Source organism: Rhododendron vialii, chromosome 13a (assembly GCF_030253575.1).
Source record: "Rhododendron vialii isolate Sample 1 chromosome 13a, ASM3025357v1".
NCBI classification, from domain to species: Eukaryota; Viridiplantae; Streptophyta; class Magnoliopsida; order Ericales; family Ericaceae; genus Rhododendron; species Rhododendron vialii.
In genome coordinates, this window is record NC_080569.1 from 29,035,327 (window position 1) to 29,060,043 (window position 24,717).

At 38.6% G+C, this 24,717-nt stretch overlaps 3 protein-coding genes and 3 long non-coding RNA genes across 10 annotated transcripts; 3 read left to right on the forward strand and 3 right to left on the reverse strand.

The window, feature by feature from the left end:
* The first annotated feature begins 111 nt into the window (after nt 1-111).
* Nucleotides 112-7,010, forward strand: LOC131312380 (protein SRG1-like). Of its 2 annotated transcripts, XM_058340084.1 has the most exons (5): nt 112-129; nt 487-803; nt 1,902-2,149; nt 2,834-3,158; nt 6,602-7,010. In XM_058340084.1, exons 2-5 carry the CDS (start codon nt 561-563, stop codon nt 6,848-6,850), a joined length of 1,065 nt encoding a protein of 354 aa, XP_058196067.1. In that variant the 5' UTR covers nt 112-129; nt 487-560; the 3' UTR covers nt 6,851-7,010. The 2 variants fall into 2 exon arrangements, with proteins under 2 accessions (XP_058196067.1, XP_058196066.1); XM_058340083.1 differs by lacking the exon at nt 112-129 and having other exon boundaries at nt 458-803.
* LOC131312377 (protein SRG1-like) lies at nt 196-24,717 on the forward strand. 2 transcript variants are annotated; one of them, XM_058340079.1, is made up of 5 exons: nt 196-380; nt 21,358-21,612; nt 22,119-22,366; nt 23,033-23,357; nt 24,333-24,717. In XM_058340079.1, the coding sequence occupies exons 2-5, from the start codon at nt 21,370-21,372 to the stop codon at nt 24,594-24,596; spliced, it is 1,080 nt and encodes a 359-aa protein (XP_058196062.1). In that variant the 5' UTR covers nt 196-380; nt 21,358-21,369; the 3' UTR covers nt 24,597-24,717. The 2 variants fall into 2 exon arrangements, with proteins under 2 accessions (XP_058196062.1, XP_058196061.1); XM_058340078.1 differs by lacking the exon at nt 196-380 and having other exon boundaries at nt 21,257-21,612.
* Nucleotides 6,940-8,704, reverse strand: LOC131312386 (uncharacterized). Its single transcript, XR_009195857.1, has 3 exons — nt 8,626-8,704; nt 8,284-8,398; nt 6,940-7,078 (listed from the first exon to the last, which is right to left on the reverse strand). It is a non-coding gene; the product is annotated as an uncharacterized LOC131312386 (long non-coding RNA).
* On the forward strand, nt 9,322-16,553 carry LOC131312376 (protein SRG1-like). Its single transcript, XM_058340077.1, has 4 exons — nt 9,322-9,948; nt 13,657-13,904; nt 14,817-15,141; nt 16,159-16,553. The coding sequence occupies exons 1-4, from the start codon at nt 9,706-9,708 to the stop codon at nt 16,429-16,431; spliced, it is 1,089 nt and encodes a 362-aa protein (XP_058196060.1). The 5' UTR covers nt 9,322-9,705; the 3' UTR covers nt 16,432-16,553.
* LOC131312387 (uncharacterized) lies at nt 9,906-16,283 on the reverse strand. Its single transcript, XR_009195858.1, has 3 exons — nt 16,147-16,283; nt 10,153-10,262; nt 9,906-10,037 (listed from the first exon to the last, which is right to left on the reverse strand). It is a non-coding gene; the product is annotated as an uncharacterized LOC131312387 (long non-coding RNA).
* Nucleotides 16,290-24,475, reverse strand: LOC131312385 (uncharacterized). 3 transcript variants are annotated; one of them, XR_009195854.1, is made up of 6 exons: nt 24,321-24,467; nt 22,695-22,794; nt 21,331-21,583; nt 18,773-18,881; nt 16,515-18,197; nt 16,290-16,416 (listed from the first exon to the last, which is right to left on the reverse strand). It is a non-coding gene; the product is annotated as an uncharacterized LOC131312385 (long non-coding RNA). The 3 variants fall into 3 exon arrangements; XR_009195856.1 differs by lacking the exon at nt 24,321-24,467 and adding an exon at nt 23,818-24,314; XR_009195855.1 differs by lacking the exon at nt 22,695-22,794 and having other exon boundaries at nt 24,321-24,475.

The window sequence follows — 24,717 nt, forward strand, 5'->3', positions numbered from 1 at the left end:
ATTTGTCAAGAATAAAAAGCCCCATGTTAAAATATTCTAGTGCCTGTTGGGTGATTAACATGAAACCGATCTGTCAACTTCTATTTAACACGTCTCTCATAATGAGGAGAAAAAAAATTCCCTCCTCTGGTGAGAGAGAGAGAGAGAGAGAGAGAGTGTGTCAACTTCTATTTAACAGGTCTCTCATAATGAGAAAAAATTCCCTCCTCTGGCGTGCAAAAAAACATACTCCACAACTGAGAGAGAGAGAGAGAGCGAGTTGAATTATTAGGTGAGTTTTGCAGAGTTCTGTTTTCTTTTCGGTTAATCATTTAAATACTAATCAATTTAACACATTATGCCATTAGTATGGATAGTAAAACGTGCCCGTTAGGTGAGGAGTGGTGACAAGAAATCAATTTGTCACCTTATACTTTAACACCTCACTCACAGTGACCCAAAAAAAAAAAAAAACCCTCCCCTATAGCTTGCGAAAAAAACTGAGAGAGAGAGAGAGAGAGAGAGAGAGAGAGAGATTTGCACCTGCCTTCGAAGATTCAATTTGAGAAGTTAAAGGAAGAATGGAAGGAAATCTAGAAACATTAGGAAGCTCCCTTCTTGTACCTTGTGTTCAAGAGCTGGCCAGAGAATCACTGACCACAGTCCCAGGCAGGTATATTCGGCATGATCAAGACCCTCCGATAACATCATATGCAACTTCAATTCCAGATGTCCCAACAATCGACATGGAGAAATTGCTTTCCGGAGATCATATGGAGTTGAAGAAGCTGGACTCTGCATCCAAAGAGTGGGGATTCTTCCAGGTACCGAATGTACCTCACATAATATATAGCATATGCCAGTCTAAGAGACTGATTGAAAGACGTTGTTTACTTATTTTAGGAAAATAAGACACAAGAAACCAATTGTTAACCCAAAATAATACAATAAATTCAGAGTAACAAAAAGCAAAACCAGATATAATTAATCCATATGCCAGCTCTAAGCCTTACCATATCATGACTTGTTTTCTTGTCAAACTGCAACTTTATAACCACTTTTAATCAAGCATCAAACTTGGCAGGAAGCTGGAGTTTATCTCCAGGACAGTGCTTGAAAAGTCCACTGATGACTGAACACATACAAAGAAACTTTTATAGGGTTTTAGGATGCACTTTCCTATTATAGGGTTTTGGGTAGGGTACCCTAAGGTTTAGGCACTTTTATAGGGTTATAGGGTGCAGTGCACTTTCCTATTATAGGGTTTAGTAGTTTAGGCACTTTCATAGCGCACCCTAGGGTTTAGGTTAGTGGACCTATGGGCTTACAAAACTAAGAGGTGGACTTGTGGGCTTATGAAATTTTTATAGTGGACCTATCACCAAATCATGTTGGAGTAGATCTTATTGGCTTTATTTGACTTAATATTATTTCCAAGATATGTAAAACGTTTTTTAGTGGGATCAGGTCCAATAAGTCTCTAATATCACTCTCTTAGTCCGTGTTCATATTTCACTGTGAAAGTGCTTCACATAATGATCAAGAAGTCTGATAGGTTACCCTCACCACCTTCCCCATTTCATTGTTTTTACTCCCTCCAAACCCTACTTTTTAAGTCTTCAGTAACTCAAAACTCGCGATGTTATCCAAACAGTTGGTCGGCCAGTACAGTATTGCATTTGCATGTGAAAGGTATCACTTTATTAAACAAGATTCACCAAAACTTGACTTTGTTGCAACCCCTTTGATTATTAACTAAACAAACTTGAAATAATCATGTCACAGTTTACTTTTTGGGGATTTCCCAAGTAAAAGATCTACAAATCAGATTGGGTAAATAGGTTTCCAGCACAATCACCAAACTATCAGTGACAAAAATATTTAATAATTACGATAATTGAAAAGAAAGAAATGTGTTGCAGTTAATTAACCATGGAGTGAGCTCTGCATTACTGGAGAAAGTGAAGTTGGAGATCAACGAATTCTTTAATCTCCCAATGGAAGCAAAGAAGAAATTCTGGCAGGATTCGGAAGATTTTGAAGGATTTGGGCAGGCCAATGTTTTGTCTGAAGAGCAGAAGCTTGATTGGGGAGACATGTTTTTCTTAACTACCCTCCCAACCCATTCAAGAAAACCCCGCCTTTTTCCCAAGCTCCCACTCCCCTTCAGGTACTCATATACATATACATACATATATATATGGGTGTGTGTGTGCACACATGTGTATATGGATACATATGTGTATGTACATAGATAGACACACACACAAACGCCTATGAACTTGTACTTGCATAGCGTGAGGGGATATACATAACCCCCATAAAAACAACACATATCGTGAGAGGGTGTACACACCCCCTGAAAAACAACACCATCCACTACAAATTTTCCTCGAAACAAGTATGTCATTATTATTCCACTGCATATAACTAGCTAGTTTCTGAATTCTTACTTCGTAGAAATTTTCAATTCCAATCTCCAAATGTTTGGAAGGAAGAACAGAGTCTAAGCCCTTACCATGCAGGCTGTGAGATGAACAGGATATCACCTGGTGCATTTCACCAATTTGCTGCATTTTTAGACCACCCCTAAAATTGATTTGACCACAAGCTAAAGCCTGAGGAAATGTCGGGAAAACCAAAATCAGAGCTAGGAAATAGACAAAGTGACTTAAATCATAGTTTTCATGCCCACAATCAGATTTTTTGGACACCCTTAATGTCAGTACAAAGAGTTTTCAAGATTTTCCAAAAATCTAACAAGAAAAAGCTAAAACCCGGGAAATGAAGCCTGGGTGTTTTTACAGTTGGTAATTGAACCGACTTTGATATCCCACTAAGTCTTTCCATGCAGAGACACCTTGGACAATTATGCTTATGAGTTGAAACAACTAGCCATGAAGATTCTTGATTATATGTCCAAAGCTCTGAAAATGAAGGCAGAGGAGATGAGAGACTTTTTTGAAGAAGGGAGGCAATCAATGAGGATGAATTATTATCCTCCATGCCCACAACCAGAGAAGGTCAATGGTCTCACTCCACACTCAGATGGTGCCGGCCTCACAATACTCCTCCAAATCAATGAAATGGAAGGTCTGCAAATCAAGAAAGACGGGATGTGGGTCCCCGTTAAACCCATCCCTCAAACCTTTGTGGTCAACATTGGGGACTCTCTAGAGGTAACAACCATATACCTGCAAGACCAATGGCCGGTCCGGAAATTGGATATATGGGGAATTTATTACTCATCAATCATGACACTGAAAATAACATTATCAAGCGCAATGCTATTGACGGTTCATGTTTCATAGCTCTTAGATATGGTTTGTTTCAGAAAATGAAAAAAAATCTAATTTTAACATACAGTCAACACGGGTGGAATTGAAACGCAAAAACGAAAAATCCGAACGATTAAATTAGGGATCAAAACCTATTCAAAGAACACAATATAATCAGTAGCAGTAAAAACATTGGATGGTCAAAAGCCTAATCACAAGTTAACCATGTAAGAACCCAGAGGTGCTTTTAAATAGTAGCAAACACATTGATTAGATGGCTGTGTTTGAGGCTTAAAAGAGTGCTTGGTTCGATAATCTTCAAATTCCAGGGGCACTAGTGCAATTCTTTAGGGTAATAAAGATATTAACAAACTAACAGGGCTACATGTTGTGATGCAAAGTCCCACATCGCCTGGGTGCCAAAGTAATATGTAGTATATAAACGTGAGGGCACCCTCACTTTAATAGCTAGATTTTGGGGTTGAGTTCCACCCAAGGCCGTGTAAACATGGTACCAGAGCTTGGTACCAAAGACGAGTAGGATGCGTGTCTCTGGCCTACACGCGGCAGGTGCTGCCGAGTGAGCACATTGCTCATGAGGGAGAGTGTGAAGCAAAATCCCACCATTATTGGATACCAAAGTAATATGAAGTATATAAGCGTGAGGGCACCCTCATTTCATGAACTAGCTTTTTGGGTTGAGTTCTACCCAAGACCGTGTAACATGGTATTAGAGCTAGGTACTAGAGATGGGTAGGGTGCGTGTCTTTGGCCTACACACGGCAAGTGCTGCCAAGTGAGCACGCTGCACGTGAGGAAGGGTATAAAGCGAAGTCTCACATCGCCTGGGTACCAAAGTAATATAAAGAACATAAGCGTGAAAGCACCCTCACTTCAATGGCTAGCTTTTGGGGTGGAATTTTACCCAAGACCATGTAACATGGTATTAAAGCTAGGTACCAAAGATGGGTAGGGTGCGTGTTCTTGCCCTACAAGCGACAGGCGCTGCCGAGTGAGCATGCTACGCGTGAGGGATGGTGTGAAGCGAAGTCCCATGCACATCGCCTGGGTACCAAAGTAATATGAAGTATACAAGCATGAAGGCACCATCCCTTCAATAGCTAACTTTTAGGGTTGAGTTCTAACCAAGACCATTAACCAGTAACCTTCAGAAACCTAGATGGGGCAAGAGGCTTCCCCGATCGCAAGGTTACACCTTATTTGATCTTCAAGCGCCGAATAAACTACAAGTCAAAGTAAGGGGCAACAAATGTATTGATGGCGGCACCTTAATTATTCCAGATAGAGCTCACACCTCATAGCTATGAAGCACAGATACTCCGAAACTAGTCACGTACAAGTATTGGATACGAGGGGGATACGAATACACACCTGATATGCCCCGATACGTATCAGATACGACAAATAAGTATCCAGCATTTAAATTATATATTTTTAATTTCAGATATGCGAAGGACACGCGAGGAATACGACCGGATACGTTTAAGGATACGGTAGGGGTTAAAATGAAATTTTGTAAAGAATCAAGTACAAACCAAAATAGAAAAATTGTAATAATAGTATCACTAAAAATATAAAACCTCGAAAATTATGCACATTGATAGATCATTCCATGAACCAGTCAATATTTTCCCAACCCTAGATCGCTTGAAACTTTGATTCACCAAATTCTCTCTATTTTACTAGTGTGAGTTTCTATTGTTTACATATACAATAAATTATATCCAATACATACACTAGTGTGTGTGTGTGTGTGTGTGTATATATATAATTATTTCACATCCTGAACACATTGAATGGCTCAGATCATCAAAATTCAATCGGAAAAGGGGAGAAATGGGGTGGTCCGCACTTTGCTTAGATGCGGAGGTCTGCATTAGAAGCTTACTGTTCCTCCGCATTAGAAGCTCACTGATATACAGTAAGCTTCTAATGCGGACCTCCGCATCCAAGCAAAGTGCGGACCTCTCCTTTTCCGATCGAATTTCGATGATCCGAGCCGCTCAATGTGTTTAGAACGTGATTTTAAGGGTACCCATGAGAAATCAGCAAAAAAAAAAACCGGGAAGAGCTTCATCCGAGCAGTTTTCGTTTATTTTTTATTGAACGGTTTAAATAAAAACTGCTCAAATCAAGCCCTTTCCAGTCATTTTTTTTGCCGATTTCTCGTGGCTACCCTTAAAATCACGTTTTGAACACATTGAACGGCTCGGATCATCAAAATTCAATCGGAAAAGGGAAGAAATGGAGTGGTCCACGCTTTGCTTGGATGCGAAGGTCCGCATTAGAAGCTTATTGTATGTGTGTGTGTGTGTGTGTGTATATATATATATATATATACACACACACACACACACAGTGCCCTTCTAATGGGGGCGCCCGCATTCAAGCAAGTTGCGGACCACACCATTTCTCCCCTTTCCCGATTGAATTTTGATGATCCGGGCCGTTCAATGTGTTCAGAAAGTGATTTTAAGGGTAGCCGCGCAAAATCGGAAAAAAAAATGACCGGGAAGGGCTTGATTTGATAGTTTTTATTTGAACCGTTCAATAAAAAATAAACAAAAACTACTCGGATGAAGCCCTTCCTGGTCTTTTTTTTTTGCTGATTTCTCGCGAGTACCCTTAAAATCATGTTCTGAACACATTGAGCGGTTCGGATCATCAAAATTCAATCGGAAAAGGCAAAGTCCGCAACTTGCTTGAATGCGGGCGCCCGCATTAGAAGGGCACTGTGTGTGTGTGTGTGTGTATATATAGTAACTTCCTGGTCTTTTGACTTTTGACATTCACATGTACTTAATGCTTGGTATTGGCAATTCAACTACTCTTTTATTTCTTATGGCTTTATTTTTATGCCTAGGAGACTAATAGTAATAAAATGTATAATTTATACAGCTGTATCCCCGACGTATCTGTATCCTATTTTTTTAGGTTTCGTCGTATCGCCGTATCCCGTATCTGTATCTGTGCTTCATAGCCTCATAGTCTTTTAAGATGAATGAAGTGTTGACACCACTAAATTTTGTAATTTCTATGTCCACAGACTTATTAACCACCTATTAATGAATTGTGAGATGTACTAAAATTACATTTGCAGGACTCTTACCATGATTGACCAAACAAGGATTCCATGATCATTATTATTTATAGAACCATGACATTTTAGGAAAAGATATCCATGAGTTTAAAATTTTCAAGACAATAAGGCATGAATCATTTGGAAAAGAGGGATGATAAAAAGGGAAACTTTGATGCTTTAAATGATGCCCCGTTTGTGTTCCAGGCTATCCTCCTAAATGTTGACTTACCTTTTTTGGCAGATTGTCACTAATGGAGCTTATCGTAGCATCGAGCATCGAGCAGTAGTGAACTCCATGAAGGAGAGGCTGTCAATTGGAACATTTTACAGCCCCAGAGTTGATGGAGAAATGGGTCCTGCACCTAGTTTGATTACCCCACAGACTCCTGCACTTTTTAGAAGAATTCGGGTTGCCGAGTACGTCAAAGACTATTTCGCTCGAAAGCTTAATGGGAAATCAAATCTAGATGCCATGAGGATTGAAAATTAGAGCCAGAACAGCTGAAACATCCACAACACAAATGTTTTAGAAACCAAATCATCTTTTTTATGCTACATATCAAGTTTGTAAGGAGTTATGAAGAAACTCCAACACCAGCACACTTTGAATAAATACTGTCACAGATCATGTGTAACCTACACATTATGCAGAGGTGGTGGATGTGACTACAGCTCAAAGTGAAAAAGCAGCTAGAAATCCCTAAGCAATGAGCAAACCCTACAATTGCACAGGCAATAAATATCAAACTTCTAAAACAACTCCAAACTTCCTTCAAAAGAGGTAAACAGATACAAAAATAAAATACTCATCAGCATTTTCTAAAGCCCGTAAACCATCATCCGTAGAAGAATAATCTGCAACTCGTCAAAACCATAGTTCTAAGTTCTAACTATTGATTAGGGTCCATAACCAATATTTAAACATTTGACCTTTTTCGGTTTCATTCTTACAACCTTTAATTCTTCAACCCACACCTCCTAGTCCCTAGACCATTCGCTGTTAGTTTCCATGACCAAACCTAGCAACAGGCTAGTAGATGGATTGGGTAGGAAAGAGAGAGAAAGAGAAAGGGGCTTTTGGTACATGTGACTTTGACCTCGTTATTCCATACTCCAAGCAAAAAATAATAATCTCAAGGTATTGGCAACTCATGTGATATATGTAAAGAAACAAAAGCCCATGTCACAATAATCTAGTGCCTGTTAGGTGACTCAAATGAAACTAATCTGTGAACCTCATTTAACCATCTCTCATAGTGAGCAAAACAAATCCCCACTTCTGGTTTGCAAACAAACATACAACTCAGAGCGAGCGAGAGAGAGAGAGAGAGAGAGAGAGAGAGAGAGAGAGAGAGAGAGAGATTTGAATTATTGAGTGAGTAGTGAGTACTGTAGAGTTCTGTTTTCTTTCCAGTTAATCTTCTTATTACTTATCAATTTAACACATTATGCCACTAATATCGAAAACAAAATATTAAAAAGTGTCCGAGGTTTGCTTCTTGTACAAGTGCATGCCAATCTACTTCTGCCCAAACTTTATTGAGTTGGTCCGTTTGAAGGTACCTTCTTCCCTTTGTTAAATATTCAACGTACCAAGCTGGAACAAATTCTTCATATTGACAACAATACACCCTACTAATGATTACGCAATTCGATCTAACTCCTCGCAATATCCAACACACTACATGAATTCAGCTCCACTGCGTTGGTGTGCCCCTTTCCAACCATTAGTTGTGTACTAAACTTATGTCATTTTTTTTAATCAAGTTACTTACTGACATACTGCTATAAAACCAACAATTATGATAAATAAAAGAAAAAGCAATTCCACCCAGATAGTTACATTTTTTACTAGCACACAATAATGCAGCGAATGACCATTCAGTAAGAAAGCGAATACAATTGAATGGACATAAATACTACCAAGTCCAGCAGAAAGGTCTCTTAAGGTTTTGACTGGGAAGCTGTAGTTGCATTGGATGTGCATAGAGCTCAAAGTGAAAAAGCACCTTGGAATCCCTAAGCAATGAGCAAAACCCTGCCAGAGCACAGGCAATAAAACTCAACCTTCTAAAACAAGTCCAAACTACCTTGAAAAGAGGTAAGCAGAAGCAAATCGGGGGGGTGCGGGGGAATAAAATAAAATACTCTTCAGCATTTTCTAACGCCCTTAAACCATCATCTGTGGATAAATAATCTCCAACTCATCAAAACCATAGTTCTAACTAGTGATTAGGGTACATAACCCATATTCAAACATTTGACCTTTTTGGTTTTCCATTCTTATAACCTCAATTCTTCAACCCACACGTCCATCTGATCGACATTAGCCCATATATCCTACCAGAAATGATATTGGTACCGACGGGGTCGGTACCGAAATCGTAGAGACAGCCGCGCCGGGCCATCACCGGCCACCGGACGGCCGATCCGAGCCGTCCAAAAATTCGCGGAATATACATATATACACGAAAAAAGGGTGCTCGGATCAAGCACTTTACACACCTCGGATACCGTTGATTCCCGCGTAGGCCCCCTCGTTTTTTTTTTTTAGAATTTTTGGACGGCTCGGATCGGCCGTCCGGTGGCCGGAGACGGCTCGGCGCGGCCGTCCCTACTATTTCGGTACCGACCCCGTCAGTACCTGTAGCACTACTCTATATCCTACACCATTCGCTGTTCCATGAGCAAACCTAGCATCAGGCTAGCAGATGGATTAGGTAGGAAGGTGACAGAGGCTTTTTTGTACATGTGACTTTGGTCCCATTATTCCATACTTCAAGCAAAACATAATAATAATCTCAAAGTATTGGCAACCTCATGTGATATTTGTCAAGAATAAAAAGGCCCATGTTAAAATATTCTAGTGCTTGTTAGGTGAGTAAGACGAAACCGATCTGCTAACTTTTATTTAACACATCTCTCATAGTGAGCAAAAAAAATTCCCTCCTCCGGTGTGCCAAAAAACATACAAGTCAGAGAGAGAGAGACTTGAATTATGAGGTGAGTCTTGTAGAGTTCTGTTTTCTTTTTGGTAAATCTTCTGATTACTTATCAATTTAACGCATTATGCCATTAATGTGGATAAAAAAATATTAAAAACTGCCCGTTAGGTGAGGAGGACTGTCGAGAAGTCAATTTGTTAACCATTAAAATATTTTAGCGTGTGTTAGGTCAGGATTGTGAAATCAATTTGTCCAACTTCTACACGTCTCTTACAGCGAGCCAAGAAAAAACCCCTACCTTATAGCGTGCGAAAAACATACAACTCAGAGAGAGAGAGAGAGAGAGAGAGAGAGATTTACACCTGCTTTTGAAGGTTCAATTCGAGAAGTTTAAGGAACAATGGAAGCAAAACTACAAACATTTGGGAGCTCCCTCCTTGTACCTTGTGTTCGAGAGCTGGCCAAAGAATCACCGACCATAGTCCCATCCAGGTATATTCAGCGTGATCAAGACCCTCCAATAACATCATATGCGACTTCAATTCCCGATGTCCCAATAATCGACATGGAGAAATTGCTTTCTGGAGATCATATGGAGTTGAAGAAGCTGGACTCTGCATCCAAAGAGTGGGGATTCTTCCAGGTACCTAATTTTACCATACATGGTACGTATCTATGAACCCAAAACATATGCCAGTTTCAGAGCCTGTTTGAAAGATGTTGTTGACCTATCTGAGGAAAATAAGAAACAAGAAACTATTTATTAACACCCAAAAATATGATAAATCCAGAGTAACAATAAGCAATAGTAGATATAATTCATCCATATGGCAGCTCAAAGCCTTACCATATCATGACTGGTTTTTTTGTAAAACTGCACACTTGTAATCAAGCATCAAAATTTGGCAGGAAGCTGGAGTTTATCTTCAGGATAGTGCTTGAAAAGTCCACTAATGACTGAACACAAACAAAGAATGAATAGAGCAAACCAAACAGAGCCTTAAGTCCCAATCACTTAGGGTCGGCTACATGAATCATTTTCTTCCATTGAGCTCTGTCGAGAGCTATTTGTTCACACAAACCTACTATACTCATATCGTTGCGTACCACAACATTTAATGTCAATTTAGGTCTACCCCTCCCCGTAGCATTGCTACCCAAAGCTATCATATCTGCTCTCTTAACTACTGCATCTCCTGGTCTACGGTAGACATGCCCAAACCATTTTAGCCTATTTTCCCTCAACTTCTCTTCTATGGGTGCTACATCTATCATCTCACGAACCGTTTCATTTCTAATCCTGTCACTTCTAGTCTTACCACACATACACCTCAACATTCTCATTTCTGCTACACTTATCTTGTTCACCTGTTGTTTCTTAATAGGCCAACATTCTGTCCTGTAAAGCATCGCTGGTCTAATGGCAGCTCCATAGAATTTTCCCTTCAATTTTATGGCTACCCTCTTGTCACACAGTACACCAGTAGCGCTCCTCCACTTGAGCCACCCCACTTGAATCCTATGGGTCACATCATCGGCAATCTCTCCATCTTTACTAATAAGTGATCCTAAGTATCTAAAATGATCACTCTTAGGTATCTCCTGGTCTTGGATCATTACTCTTTTTTCGTGAGCACTGCTGGTACCACTAAACTTGTATATCATATACTCAGTTTTACTCCTACTTATTCGAAAACCCTTTGACTCTAATGCTTCCCTCCAAATTTCTAGTTTCGTATTAACACCTCTAGCGGTCTCATCTACAAAGATAATGTCATCTGCAAACATCATACACCATGGGATATCCTCCTGAAATTGTCTAGTCAATTCATCCATAACTAAGGCAAAAAGGTACGGGTTCAGGGCTGACCGTTGATGCAATCCTACAGTGATTGGGAATTTACTCGTTTCCCCTACTGGTGATCGAATGGTAGTGACAGCACCTTCGTACATGTCTCTAATCACCTCGATATACCCTTTGGTCACTCCCTTTCTCTCCAGAATCCACCATATGATGTCTCTAGGCACCCTATCATAAGCCTTTTCTAAATCTATGAAAACCATATAGAGATCCTTCTTCTTTGCTCTATGTTTTTCTACCATTCTCCTTAATAAGTAGATAGCTTCCATGGTTGATCTTCCAGGCATGAACCCAAACTATTTCTCTGACACCGTAGTCACCATCTTCAAGCGATGCTCAATAACTCTTTCCCACAACTTCATCGTACGACTCATCAATTTAATACCTTATAGTTGTTGTAGCTTTGGATATCCCCTTTGTTCTTATAGATAGGTACTAGAGTGCTCCTTCTCCATTCGTCGGGCATCTTCCTCGTCATAATAATCTTGTTAAACAACTTCGTCAACCAAGTCACCCCCAGGTCACCTAGACTTTTCCACACTTCAATAGGGATACCATCTGGTCCTAAGGCCTTACCCAGTTTCATCCTTTTCAAAGCTTTGGCCACTTCGAACTTTTGTATTCTTCGATAAAATTCATATTCTATATTCTCGCCAGGTACATACTCTTCCTCCCCACCGAAGCCTCCTTCATGTTTCTCATTTAACAATTTCTCGAAATACGATTTCCATCTATCCCTGATCGCCTCATCTTTTACCAACATCACCGAATCAATATCTTTTATACACTTAACTTGAGAAACGTCTTTAGCTCTCCTTTCTCGCAAATTGGCAAGTTTATAAATAACATTTTCTCCATCTTTACTATCGAGTCTAGCGTAGAAATTCTCATAGGCTTTCAACTTCGCATTCCTAACAGCTTTCTTAGCTTCCTTGCTAGCTTGTTTATAACCCTGAAATTTTTTCTCATTCAGGCCCTTTTGCCACTTTTTAAAGCACTCCTTCTTAGCTTTTACCTTGGTTTGAACCTCGTCATTCCACCACCATGTCTCCTTAGAAATTGGACATTTTCCCTTCGACTCTCCAAGAACTTTTCTTGATATTCTTCTAATACCGTGAGCTATGGTATTCCACATATTGTCACTATCTCCTTCCACTCCCCACTGTACATTTTGAGACATTCTTTCCTTGAATACCTCTAGTTTCTCCCCTCTTAGGCCCCACCATTTAGTTCGTGGGCATCTAGTTTCCTTCCTCCTTCTAATATTCCCCTTGAGACTAATATCTAACACCAAAAGTCTATGCTGTGCCACTAGACACTCTCCGGGAATAACCTTACAATCCTTACATGTCAAGCGGTCCGCACCTCTAGCGAGAAAGTAGCCAATTTGGCTTCTATTGGCTCCGCTCTTAAAGGTAATTAAATGCTCTTCTCACTTCCTATAGAGGGTATTTCCCACTATAAGGTCAAAAGCAACTGCAAAATCTAAAATTCTCCGACCACCTTCGTTAAGGTCACCAAAACCAAAGCCACCATGCACCTTCTCATACCCTTGCTTATGCACTCCCACATGGCCATTGAAATCGCCTCCTATAAATAGCTTCTCCCCAAAAGGTATATCTTGAACCACGTCATCCATCTGCTCCCAGAATTGCTCTTTAGTGAGATCATCCAAACCTACTTGGGGTGTGTAAGCACTAATAATATTAACTATGCTCCCTTCAATCATAAGCTTAACTAAAATAATTCGATCTCCTTTCCTCTTGACTATAATTACCGAATCTTTTAGGTGTTTATCTACTACGATACATACTCCATTTCTATGTCTATTCTTACCTGTATAGTAGAGCTTATAACCTGTGTTCTCTATTTCCCTAGTTTTCTCCCCTACCCACTTAGTTTCCTAAAGACAAGCTATACTAATCTTCCTCCTAAGTAAATCATATTTCCAAGATCTTATTGGCTTTATTTGACTTACTGTTATTTCCAAGATATGTAAAAGATATTTATACGGGAGGCATGCCCTTAATGCCTTTTTGGTAATATAATCTTTTACTTATCAAAAAAATTCAGTCTCTTAGTCTATATTTATATTTCACTGGGAAAGTGCTTCACATAATGATCAAGAAGTCAGATAGGTTAACCCCACCTTCCCCATTTCTTTCTTTTACCCACTCAAATCCTATTTTTTAAGGTCTTTAGTAACTCAAAACTCTCCATCTTATGCAAACAGTTGGTCTGCCGGTACAGTAATGCATGTGAAACGTATCCTTTATTAAACATGTTTCACCAAAAGTTGACTTTGCTGCAACCCCTTTGATTATATACTAAACAAACTTGAAATAATTATGTCTTTTCTTTTCGGGGATTTTCGAAGTACAAGATGCGCGAATCATATTGGGTAATAGGTTTCCAGCACCATCACCAAATTATCAGTGACCAAAAGATTTAAAAAGTAACGATCACTGAAAAGAAGGAAATGTGTTGCAGTTAATAAACCATGGAGTGAGCTCTGCATTATTGGAGAAAGTGAAGTTGGAGATCAGTGAATTCTTTAACCTCCCAATAGAAGAAAAGAAGAAATTCTGGCAGGATTTGGGAGATATTGAAGGATTTGGGCAGTCCAATGTTTTGTCTGAGGAGCAGAAGCTTGATTGGGGAGACATGTTTTTCTTGACCACCCTTCCAACCCATTCAAGAAAACCCCGCCTTTTTCCCAAGCTTCCACTCCCCTTCAGGTACTCATATACATTTAAATACATGGGGCCGGTTCCCCTCACATAAAAGTTGACACAAAACTAATCGGAGTTTCACGCAAATGATCGGAGCAGCTAGTTTTTGAAATCTAACTTAGAAGAAATTTTCAATTCCAATCTCCAAATGTTTGGAAGGAAGAACAGAGTCTAAGCCCCATGCAGGTGGTGAGACGAACAGGATATCACCTGGTGCATTACCCCAATTTAATGCATTTTTAGACCACCCCTATAATTGACTTAACCACAAGCTAAAGCTTGGAAAATTTCTGCCATGCTCCATGGTGGTATGGGAGCATGATGCTCCCATTGAATATGGATCCCTAGATTGAAAAATATGTAAATCACGGCCATTAGATCAAAACCACCCACAAAAAGTAAGATAAATTTGCTAAAAACGAGATGGTTTTACTATTTTCCCACCAAAAAAGGCAATATTACTTACCATAAAAACAAGGATTACATACCATTTACTAAGGCAACATTTTCTGTCATAGGCTACACTTACTACATTGTATGGCTAAACTTACTACTGAGATGTTTTGACAATCAATAGTTGAGATCATCCACTTATACAATCCAACGGCCAGAAACAATTTGGGAGCATTATTTACCAAAAAAAAAAAAAACAATTGGGAGCATCACAGTCATTGCCTAAAGCCTGAGGAAATGTCAGGAAAACCAAAATCAAAGCTAGGAAATAGACAGAGGGACTTGAATCACAGTTTTCATGCCCCCAGTCAGATTTTTCGGACACCTTCAATGTCAGTACAAAGAGCTTTCAAGATTTTCCCAAAATCTAACAAGAAAAAGCTAAAACCTGAGAAATGAAGTCTGGGTGTTTTTACAGTTGGTAATTGATCCGACTTTGATGGCCTACTAAGTCTTTCCATGCAGAGACACTTTGGACAATTATGCTAATGAGTTGAAACATCTCGCCGTGAAGATTCTTGATTTTATGTCCAAAGCTCTGAAAATGAAGGCAGAGGAGATGAGAGACTTGTTTGAAGAAGGGAGGCAATCAATGAGGATGAATTATTATCCTCCGTGCCCACAACCAGAGAAGGTCAATGGTCTCACTCCGCACTCGGATGGTGCCGGCCTCACCATACTCCTCCAAATCAATGAAATGGAAGGTCTACAGATCAAGAAAGACGGGATGTGGGTTCCTGTTAAACCCATCCCTCAAACCTTTGTGGTCAACATTGGGGACTCTCTAGAGGTAACAACCATATACCTGCAACATCGATGGCCAATCCGGAAATTAAATATTTGGGGAACTTATTACTCATGAGTAATGACACTGAAAAATTAAAATAACACAATCAAGCACAATGCTAACATGGTTCATGTTTCATAGGTCTTAGAGATGGATTTGTTTCAAGAAACGAAAAAACTCTAATTTTAACATACAGTCAACACAAGTGGAATTGAAATGCAGAAACTAAAAATCCACACGATTAAATTAGGGATCAAAACCCCTACAATGAAGACAATATAATAGGTTGCAGTTAAAAAAAACTGGTCAAAAGCCTAATCATAAGTTAACCATGTAAGAACACAGAGGTCCTTTTTGAAAGTAGCAAACACATTGATCAAGGGGCTGCTTTTGTAAGATTGAGGCTTAGAAGACGGTTTAGTTCAATAATCTTCAAATTCCAGGGGCACTAGTGCAATTCTTTAGGGTGATAAAGATATTAAGAAACCAACAGGACTACCTGTAAGAAACCTAGATTGGGCAAGAGGCTTCCCCGAACGCAAGGTTACGGCTTATTTCATCTTCAAACGCTGAATAAACTACAAGTCCAAGTCAGGGGCGACAAACGCATTGATTCCAGATGAAGATCACACCTCAGAATCTTTTAAGATGACTTTAGTGTTGACACCACTAAATTCTGCAACTTCTATGTCCACAGATTTACTAACCACCTATTAATGAATTGTGAGATGTACTAAAATTACATTTTCCAAGACTCTTACCATGATTGGCCAAACGAGGATTCCATTGTCATTACTATTTAACCATGACATGTTGGGAAAGATATCCATGAGTTCGTACAGCAAGAAAAGAAACAAGTATGGCCCCCAAGAGCAGAAATCCATAGCAGTTTCAATACAATTAGGCATGAATCATTTGCCAAAAGACGAATGATAAAATGCAAAACTTTGATGCTTTAAACGTTGCCCATTTTTCTGCTCCAGATTTTCCTCCAAAGTGTTGACTTACCTTTTTCGGCAGATTGTCACCAATGGAGCTTATCGCAGCATCGAGCATCGAGCAGTAGTGAACTCTAGGAAGGAGAGGCTGTCGATTGCAACATTTTACAGCCCCAGAGTTGACGGAGAAATGGGTCCTGCACCTAGTTTGATTACCCCACAAACTCCTGCACTTTTTAGAAGACTTGGGGTTTCCGAGTATTTCAAAAGCTTTTTGGCTCAAAAGCTTGACGGGAAATCACATCTAGATGCCATGAGGATTGAAAAAGAGCCAGAACAGCTGAAACATCCATAACTCAACTGTTTTAGAAACCAAATCATCATTTTTGTTCTACATATCAAGTTTGTAAGGAGTTATGAAGAAACTCCAACACCAACCCATTCAGAGCACTTTGAATAAATTCTGTCAGTCTCACAGATCATGCGTAACCTGCGCATTAAACAGAGATGGTGGATGTGAATAGAGCTCAAAGTGAAAAAGCAGCTAGAAATCCCTAAGCAATGAGCAAACCCTACAAATGCACAGGCAATAAAGCTCAAACTTCTAAAACAACTCCAACCTTCCTTCAAAAGAGGTAAGCAGAAGCAAAAGGGGGCAAAAACAAAAACAAAATACTCTTCAGCATTTTCTAAAGCCCGTAAACCATCATCTTAGATGAATAATCTGCAACTCGTCAAAACCATAGTTCTAACTAATGATTAGGGTGCATAACCCAAATTTAAACATTTGACCTTTTTTGGTTTTTCATTCGTACAACCTCAATTCTTCAACCCACACCTCCAGATCGACATTGACATTAGCCTATATATCCTAGACCATTCGCTGTTAGCATCCATGAGCAAACCTAGCAACAGGCTAGCAGATGTGACTTCGACCTCGTTATTCCATACTCCGAGCAAAAAATAATAATCTCAAGGTATTGGCAACCTCATGTGATATATGTCAAGAAACAAAAGCCCATGTTACAATAGTGCCTGTTAGGTGAGTCACATGAGACCAATCTGTGAACTTCTATTTAACCATCTCTCATAGTGAACAAAACAAATCCCCAGTTCTGGTGTGCAAAAAATATCCAACTCAGAGAGAGAGAGAGAGAGATTTGAATTATTGAGTGAGGTCAGTAGAGTTCTGTTTTCTTTCCAGTTAATCTTCAGATTAATTATCAATATATCACATTATGCCATTAATATCGATAACAAAATACTGAACAGTGCCCGTTAAGTGAGGATGTCAAGAAGTCAACTTGTTAACCATCAAATATTCTTGTGTGTATTAGGTCAGGATTGTGACAAGAAATCAATTTGTCAACTTCTGCTGTAACACCTCTCACAGCAAGCCAAAAAAAAATCCCTTATAGCATGCGAAAAACATACAACTCAGAGAGAGAGTTCTGTAGAGTTCTAGTTTCCTTTTACGTTATCTGCGCACTCTTTAATTGTCGGAATATCTGGAGCAGCCCGTGAAAATTTATGTCATGCTCCCAAGCATGCTCCCATTGAATATGGACTCTCACATTGAAAAATATGTAAATCACGGTCGTTAGATCAAAACCACCCACCAAAAAGCAAGGTTGTTTTGCTAAAAACGAGATGTTTTACTATTTTTCCGCCAAAAAATTGTAATATTACTTACCACAAAAACAGGATTTACATACTATTTTTTTTGAGAAGCAGATTTACATACTATTTATTAAGGCAACACTTACTATTTATATGGTTTCACTTACTACATTGTATGGTTAAACTTAATACACTTATCACTGAGATGTTTTGACAATCAATGGTTGAGATCAATGGTTGAGATGAGCATCATGCTCCCAAACCGCTTGGAAGCATCATAGCCATTGCCGCAGCCCGTTGGACATAATGAGAGCTAGCATTGTCAGTTGAGTCAACAACTTGTTACAGACACGCTTCAAGCCTTGAGGTAGCTGAACCCAATTCCCCCTTGTCATCATATGCGTGGATTGTGAAAAGGGAAGTGCGATCACTTGATTGTTTGAGGACTAGAATGGAAATGAAATCTTCCGGCTCAATTAGAAGGGCTTGCATGGTGCCTCCCTCCGGTTAGGCCTGTCAATGGACCGGATTCGATCCGGATCCGATCCGAAAAATCCGATCCGGATTTGGATCCGAATCCGATAACACCGATCCGATAATCCGATAATCCGGATCCGGTAATTCAATACGGATCCGGATCGGATCCGGATCGGATCGGATTAAATCCGTTATCAATCCGAATCCGAACTTTATTTTTTTTTTAAATTTTAATTTTTTTAAAAAAAATAGTAAAATTTTTATTTTGAAAAAAAAAATGTTTAAGAAGTTGTATTTTTATTTTTATTTTTTATTTTTTATTTTTTAATTTTTTTTTCTGAAAATAATTTTTTTTTGAAAAAAAAAATTGTATTTTTTTGAAAAAAATATTTTTTTTTGGCTAAAATTTTTGAAGTAAAAAAAGTTTCCGGATCGGATTCGGATTTTCGGATCGGATCCGAATTTTTCGGATTCGGATCCGGATTCTCACTATCGGATTTGAGTCTTATCGGATCCGGATCGGATTGTGTCTTATCGGATTCGGATCCGGATCCGGATCTGTCGAATCCGGATCGGATCCGGCCCATTGACAGGCCTACCTCCGGTTCCACCATAGAGTATTAATAGAGAGGTACTGTCACACTTGAAAAATGAAAAATGAGAAGTGACTGACCGTATACCACAAGGCCAACTCATGAAACACGCAGTCTAGAATAAAATAAGTCATCCACTTACAAATCAAAGCCATATAAATCCCAATCATAAGTTGGGGCATAACCATCCTATGAACCAACCAATGAAAATTTACCACCAACAATAATAGTAATCCCATTCTACCCAAAAGTTATACAAAGTGCAGGAGCGATGATTAAAATCCTAATATTCGAGCATGTATTATGTAAGGCAGGGCCGGCCCCGGGGTAAGCCCCGCAAGCCCGTCGGCTTGGACAACCCCCCAGGCTAGGGAAACCCAAAAAAAAAAATTTCCATGTAAATATAAATACGTATATATTTTTTTTGGACCCAAACATAATGTAAAGGATTGTGCTGGTTTGTTGGCTAGTAGGGGTGTTCAAGAAAACCGCCCGAACGGTAAAACCGGTCCGATCCGGACCGAGCCGTCATATTTGGTCTGGTTCTGTGGTTCTGCGGTCAGGTTATGGCTCCAAAAAAATAAGAACCGTTAATTTTGGTTCGGTTACTGGTTCTCAATTAAAGAACCGTGGTTAGAACCGGACCGGACCGTTTAAAACTAATATATATGTAATTATATAAAATAAATATATGTGTGTAATTTGGTAAGTTAATCTCTTTCTTGCTAAACTTACTTTATTTAGAGATGAAATCTCATTCGTTAGGAAAGTTTTTATTTTCTTTCTTCTTTTTCTATTCTAATAGATTACTTTCTTATTCTTTTAATTCTTTGCAACCTTATTTAACGGATTAGTTTTTATAATTTCAATCTCACGTCTCTCTTTCTCACACACCGGTGATAGGTTTGGATACTAATTGGATAGAATCGGAACCGGAGCCGAACCAAAATCGGACCGGTTTTGCGGTTTGGTTCTGGTTCGGTTTCACTCATGTATTGGTTAGGTTCTGGTTCTCAATTTCCTAGAACCGTTTGAAATGATCCGGTTACTGGTTTTCTAGAGAACCGGACCAATCCGGACCGTGTACACCCCTATTGGCTAGTAGGGAATGCTTAAGTTTCCTATGGTGTACCTGCCCCCAGGTTGAAGTCCCGTCCATGTCCAGCAATGCTGTTTCATTTTTCCTCCTTTTAAATTTCACTCTCACTCCTCTCTCTCTCTCTCTCTCTCTCTCTCCCCTCCTCTTTTCGTTCACTGCACCCACTCTTCTCTCTATTTTTTTTTAAAAATATTTATGATTGGTTCAGAAGAGAAAGGCCATTTGTTGTTGGTGTACATTTTTTATTTTAGGAGATACTTCTTTTGCATCAACAATTAGGGTGTATTCCACCTACTAAAATAAGTATTTATTTTTAAATTAAAGGTGATGTATTGTGAGAGAATGACATATCTCATAAAATAAAAAATAAGTACTTAAAAAATAAAAACATTAACAGAACGTGACAAACTCCTCCAAAAAAAAAAGCAAAAACAACTACTCGCATTCGCATACTCACATAGTGATGTATGCAAATATGAAAAATATACATGTATATGTATATACTATATACACATAACTCAACAATTTAAAAAACTTCAATGAAAAAATTAACCATTTTTAAAGTCGGGTTTGTATTTTTTCAAGTTGGTTCATAATATTTCTTTTTTCAATTTATCATTAAATATAGAACAATGATCAAAATAAGAAAATAAAAAAATGAAAGTTAAAATAAATAGAAAACCATTTTTTTTTCTTTGAATCGAATCATGCTAAATCATAAAGCACCATAACCCGAATTCCATTCTAATTTTAATTTTTTGATAGAATTCAAACTAAAAGTACATTGTGACTTTGATTTTTTTGCCTTGTATTTTTTTTTTTTTTTTTATGACTTAATAATAAGCCGGCAACCAAGCTTGAAGTCGGACTTGGGCAACTCAAACGTCGGGGCCGGCACTGATGTCAGGATTACTTATTACTTTTTAAGCGTCTAATTTCATAACTCCAACTTATTAAAGAGACATCATCATTACACTTTTCACATCAATTTTTACCTCCACTTTCCCTACGTACCCTCTATGGAAACATCATCATTATACTTTTACTTACTAACTTTTGAAAATGGAATCTACTTCAGGGACAAAATGAAAAATGCACTAACTTTTTACCCACTAACTTTACAAAATGAAAACTTATTAAAGAATAGCCCAAAATAAAATTCTAGACTCTAAAAAAGAAACGGATGGAATATAAAAAAAAAGGATAAAAGAATATACTATTAAAAAGTGCAAGTTAAGTAAGGACCGTCAAAAAGGACAGTCAAAAAGTCAACTTCTTTTTTTTTTAGAATAGAAAAAATACAGTATTATATACGTAGTATATTCTAGTGTGTTAGGTCAGGATTGTGACAAGAGATCAATTTGCCAACTTCTACTTCAACATCTCTCATACAGCAAGCACTTCAACATCTCTTACAGCAAGCCAAAAAAAAAACCTCAACTCAGAGAGAGAGAGAGATTGGTACCTGCCTTTGTAGGTTCAATTGGAGAAGTTAAAGGAAGCAATGGAAGCAAAACTAGAAACACTTGGGGGCTCCCTTCCTGTACCTTGTGTTCAAGAGCTGGCCAAAGAATCACTGACCACAGTCCCAGCCCGGTATATTCGACCCGATCAAGACCCTCCAATAACATCATATCCGACTTCAATTCCCGATCCCCCAATAATCGACATGGAGAAATTGCTTTCTGGAGATCATATGGAGTTGAAGAAGCTGGACACTGCGTGCAAAGAGTGGGGATTCTTCCAGGTACTAAATATACCACAGCTAACATTTATGTACACAAAACATACGCCAATTCAAAAGTAACATAAGCCAGTTTAAAAGTCTGATAGCTGTTGTTGACTTATCTGAGGAAAATAAGAAACAAGAAGCTAGATATACTTCATCCATCAGACAGCATAAAAAGTCCACTGATTACTGAACACATACAAAGAATGAATAGAGCAAATTAATTTTGAATAAATCATGTTGAAAAGTTGATCTTATTAGCTTTATTCAACTTATTATTATTCCCAAGATATATAAAAGGTTTCGTAGTGGGGTTGGTCGGTTGGCTGGTACATTATTTCATGTAAAAGGTATTGCTGTATTACATACATGATTCACCAAAAATGGACTTTGTTGCATCCCAAATTAAAAGATCTGCAAATCAGACTGGGTGATAGGTTTCCAAGTCCAATGCCATCACCAAATTACCAGTGACCAAACGATTTAATAAAACCGACTGCTGAAAAGAAGGAAATGTGTTGCAGTTGATAGACCATGGAGTGAGCTCTACATTACTGGAGAAAGTGAAATTGGAAATCAAAGAGTTCTTTAACCTCCCAATGGAAGAGAAGAAGAAATTCTGGCAGGATTCAGGAGATGTAGAAGGCTTTGGGCAGGCCTTCGTTTTGTCTGAGGAGCAGAAGCTTGATTGGGGAGACATGTTTTACTTGGTTACCCTTCCAACCCATTTGAGAAAACCCCACCTTTTTCCCAAGCTCCCACTGCCCTTCAGGTACTCGTGTGTGTATATATATATATATATATATATATATATATATATATATATATATATATATATATATATATATATATATATATATATATGCACACACTTATGCGTATACGCATACACACGGGTTATGGGCAAGTATATAGATAAACACGCACAAACGCATATGAACTTTTACTTGCATATTGTGAGATGGTTTACATATCCCAAAAAGAAAAAAAAGAAAAAAAACTATCCACAACTAGCTAGTTTCTCAAATCTTACATAGCACAAATTTTCAATTCCAATCTCCAATTTTTTTTTAAAAGACGAACAGAGTCTAAGCCCTTACCGTGCAATTTGTGAGACAAATATGATATCACCTGGTGCATTTCACCACTTTGCTGCATTTTTAAACTACCCTTAAAATTGACTTGACCACAAGCTGAAACCTGAGGAAATGAAAGGAAAACCAAAATCAAAGGTAGGAAATAGACAGAGTGACTTGAATCACAGTTATCATGCCCACAGACAGATTTTTGGGACACTCTTAATGTAGGTACAAACTACAAAGAGCTTTGAAGATTTTCCCAAAATCTAACAAGAAAAAGCTACAACCCGAAAAACGAAGTCTGGGTGTTTCTGCAGTTGGTAATTGATCAGAATGTCCTACTAAGTCTTTCCATGCAGATTCGCCTTGGACAATTATGCTAATGAATTGAAACATCTCGCCGTGAAAATTCTTGATTTCATTTCCAAAGCTCTAAAAATGAAGGCAGAGGAAATGAGAGACTTGTTTGAAGAAGGGACTCAAGGAATGAGGATGAATTATTATCCTCCATGCCCACAACCAGAGAAGGTCAACGGTCTCACTCCACACTCAGATGGCTCCGGCCTCACCATACTCCTCCAAATCAATGAAATGGAAGGTCTACAGATCAAGAAAGACGGGATGTGGGTTCCCGTTAAACCCCTCCCTCAAACCTTTGTGGTCAACATTGGGGACGCTCTAGAGGTAACAACCACATATCTGCAAGACTGATGGCCGATCCAGAAATTGAATAATGGTGAACTTGATAGTCAATGACATTGAAAATAATTTCCCACAAACAAGCACAATGCTACTTCCTGTTCATGTTCCATATGTTTCTTAAAGTGAAAAACTCTAATTTCAACACAAAATTAACACAGGTGGAATTGAAGCGCAGAAACTAAAAATCCAAATGGTTAAATTAGGGATAAAAAACCCTTCCAAGAACATAACATAACCCATAGCAATACACGAATTGGAATATGAAAAGCCTAATCATTCCTTAACCATGTAAGAATGAAGAGGTTTTTTTAAAACGTACTGAACACATTGAATAATGGGCTGCTTTTATCAGTTTGAGGCTTATAACAGTGGTGAGTTCAATAATCTTCAAAATCCAGGGGAACTAGTGCAATTCTTTAGGGTGATAAAAATATTAACATACCTATAGGGCTTCTGGTAACCTTGAGAAACCTAGATGGGGCAAGAGGCTTCCCCAATAGCAAGGTGGATACGCCCTAATTTAAATCTTCAAACTCCCCGTAAACTGCAAGTTGAAGTAATGGGCGACAAAATGCATTGATTGTGGCACCATAATTATTCCAGGTGGAGCTCACAGTCTTTTCAGATGAATGAAGTGTTGAGCGACACCACTAAGTATGTGATTTCTGTGTCCATAGACTAAGTAGTTACTAACCACCTATTAATGAATTGTGAGATGCACTAAAATTACATTTCCAAGACTCCTACCATGATTGACCAAACAAGGATTTCCATGATCATCGTCATTATTTATAGAAGCATGACATTTTAGGAAAAGATATTCATGAGTTTCTATGCAATAACGCATGAATCATTTGGAAAAGATGGATGATAAAAAGAGAAGTTTGATGCTGTAAATGATGCCCAATTTTACGTTCCAGATTATCCTACTAAATGTGGACTTACCTTTTTCCTCAGATTTTCACCAACGGAGCTTATCGTAGCATTGAGCATCGAGCAGTAGTGAACTCTAGGAAGGAGAGGCTGTCAATTGCAACATTTTACAGCCCCAGATTTGATGGAGAAATGGGCCCTGCGCCTAGTTTGATTACCCCACAAACTCCTGCACTGTTTAGAAGAATTGGGGTTACTGAGTATTTCAAAGGCTATTTGGCTCAAAAGCTTGATGGGAAATCAAATCTAGATGCCATGAGGACTGAAAATCCGAGCCAGAACAGCTGAAACATCCATTCCAGAAATGTTTTAGAAAACGAATCTGCGAATCATCTTTCTTATGCTACATATCAAGTTTGTAAGGAGTTACGAGAAATCCAACACCAACTCATTAAGCACACTTTGAATC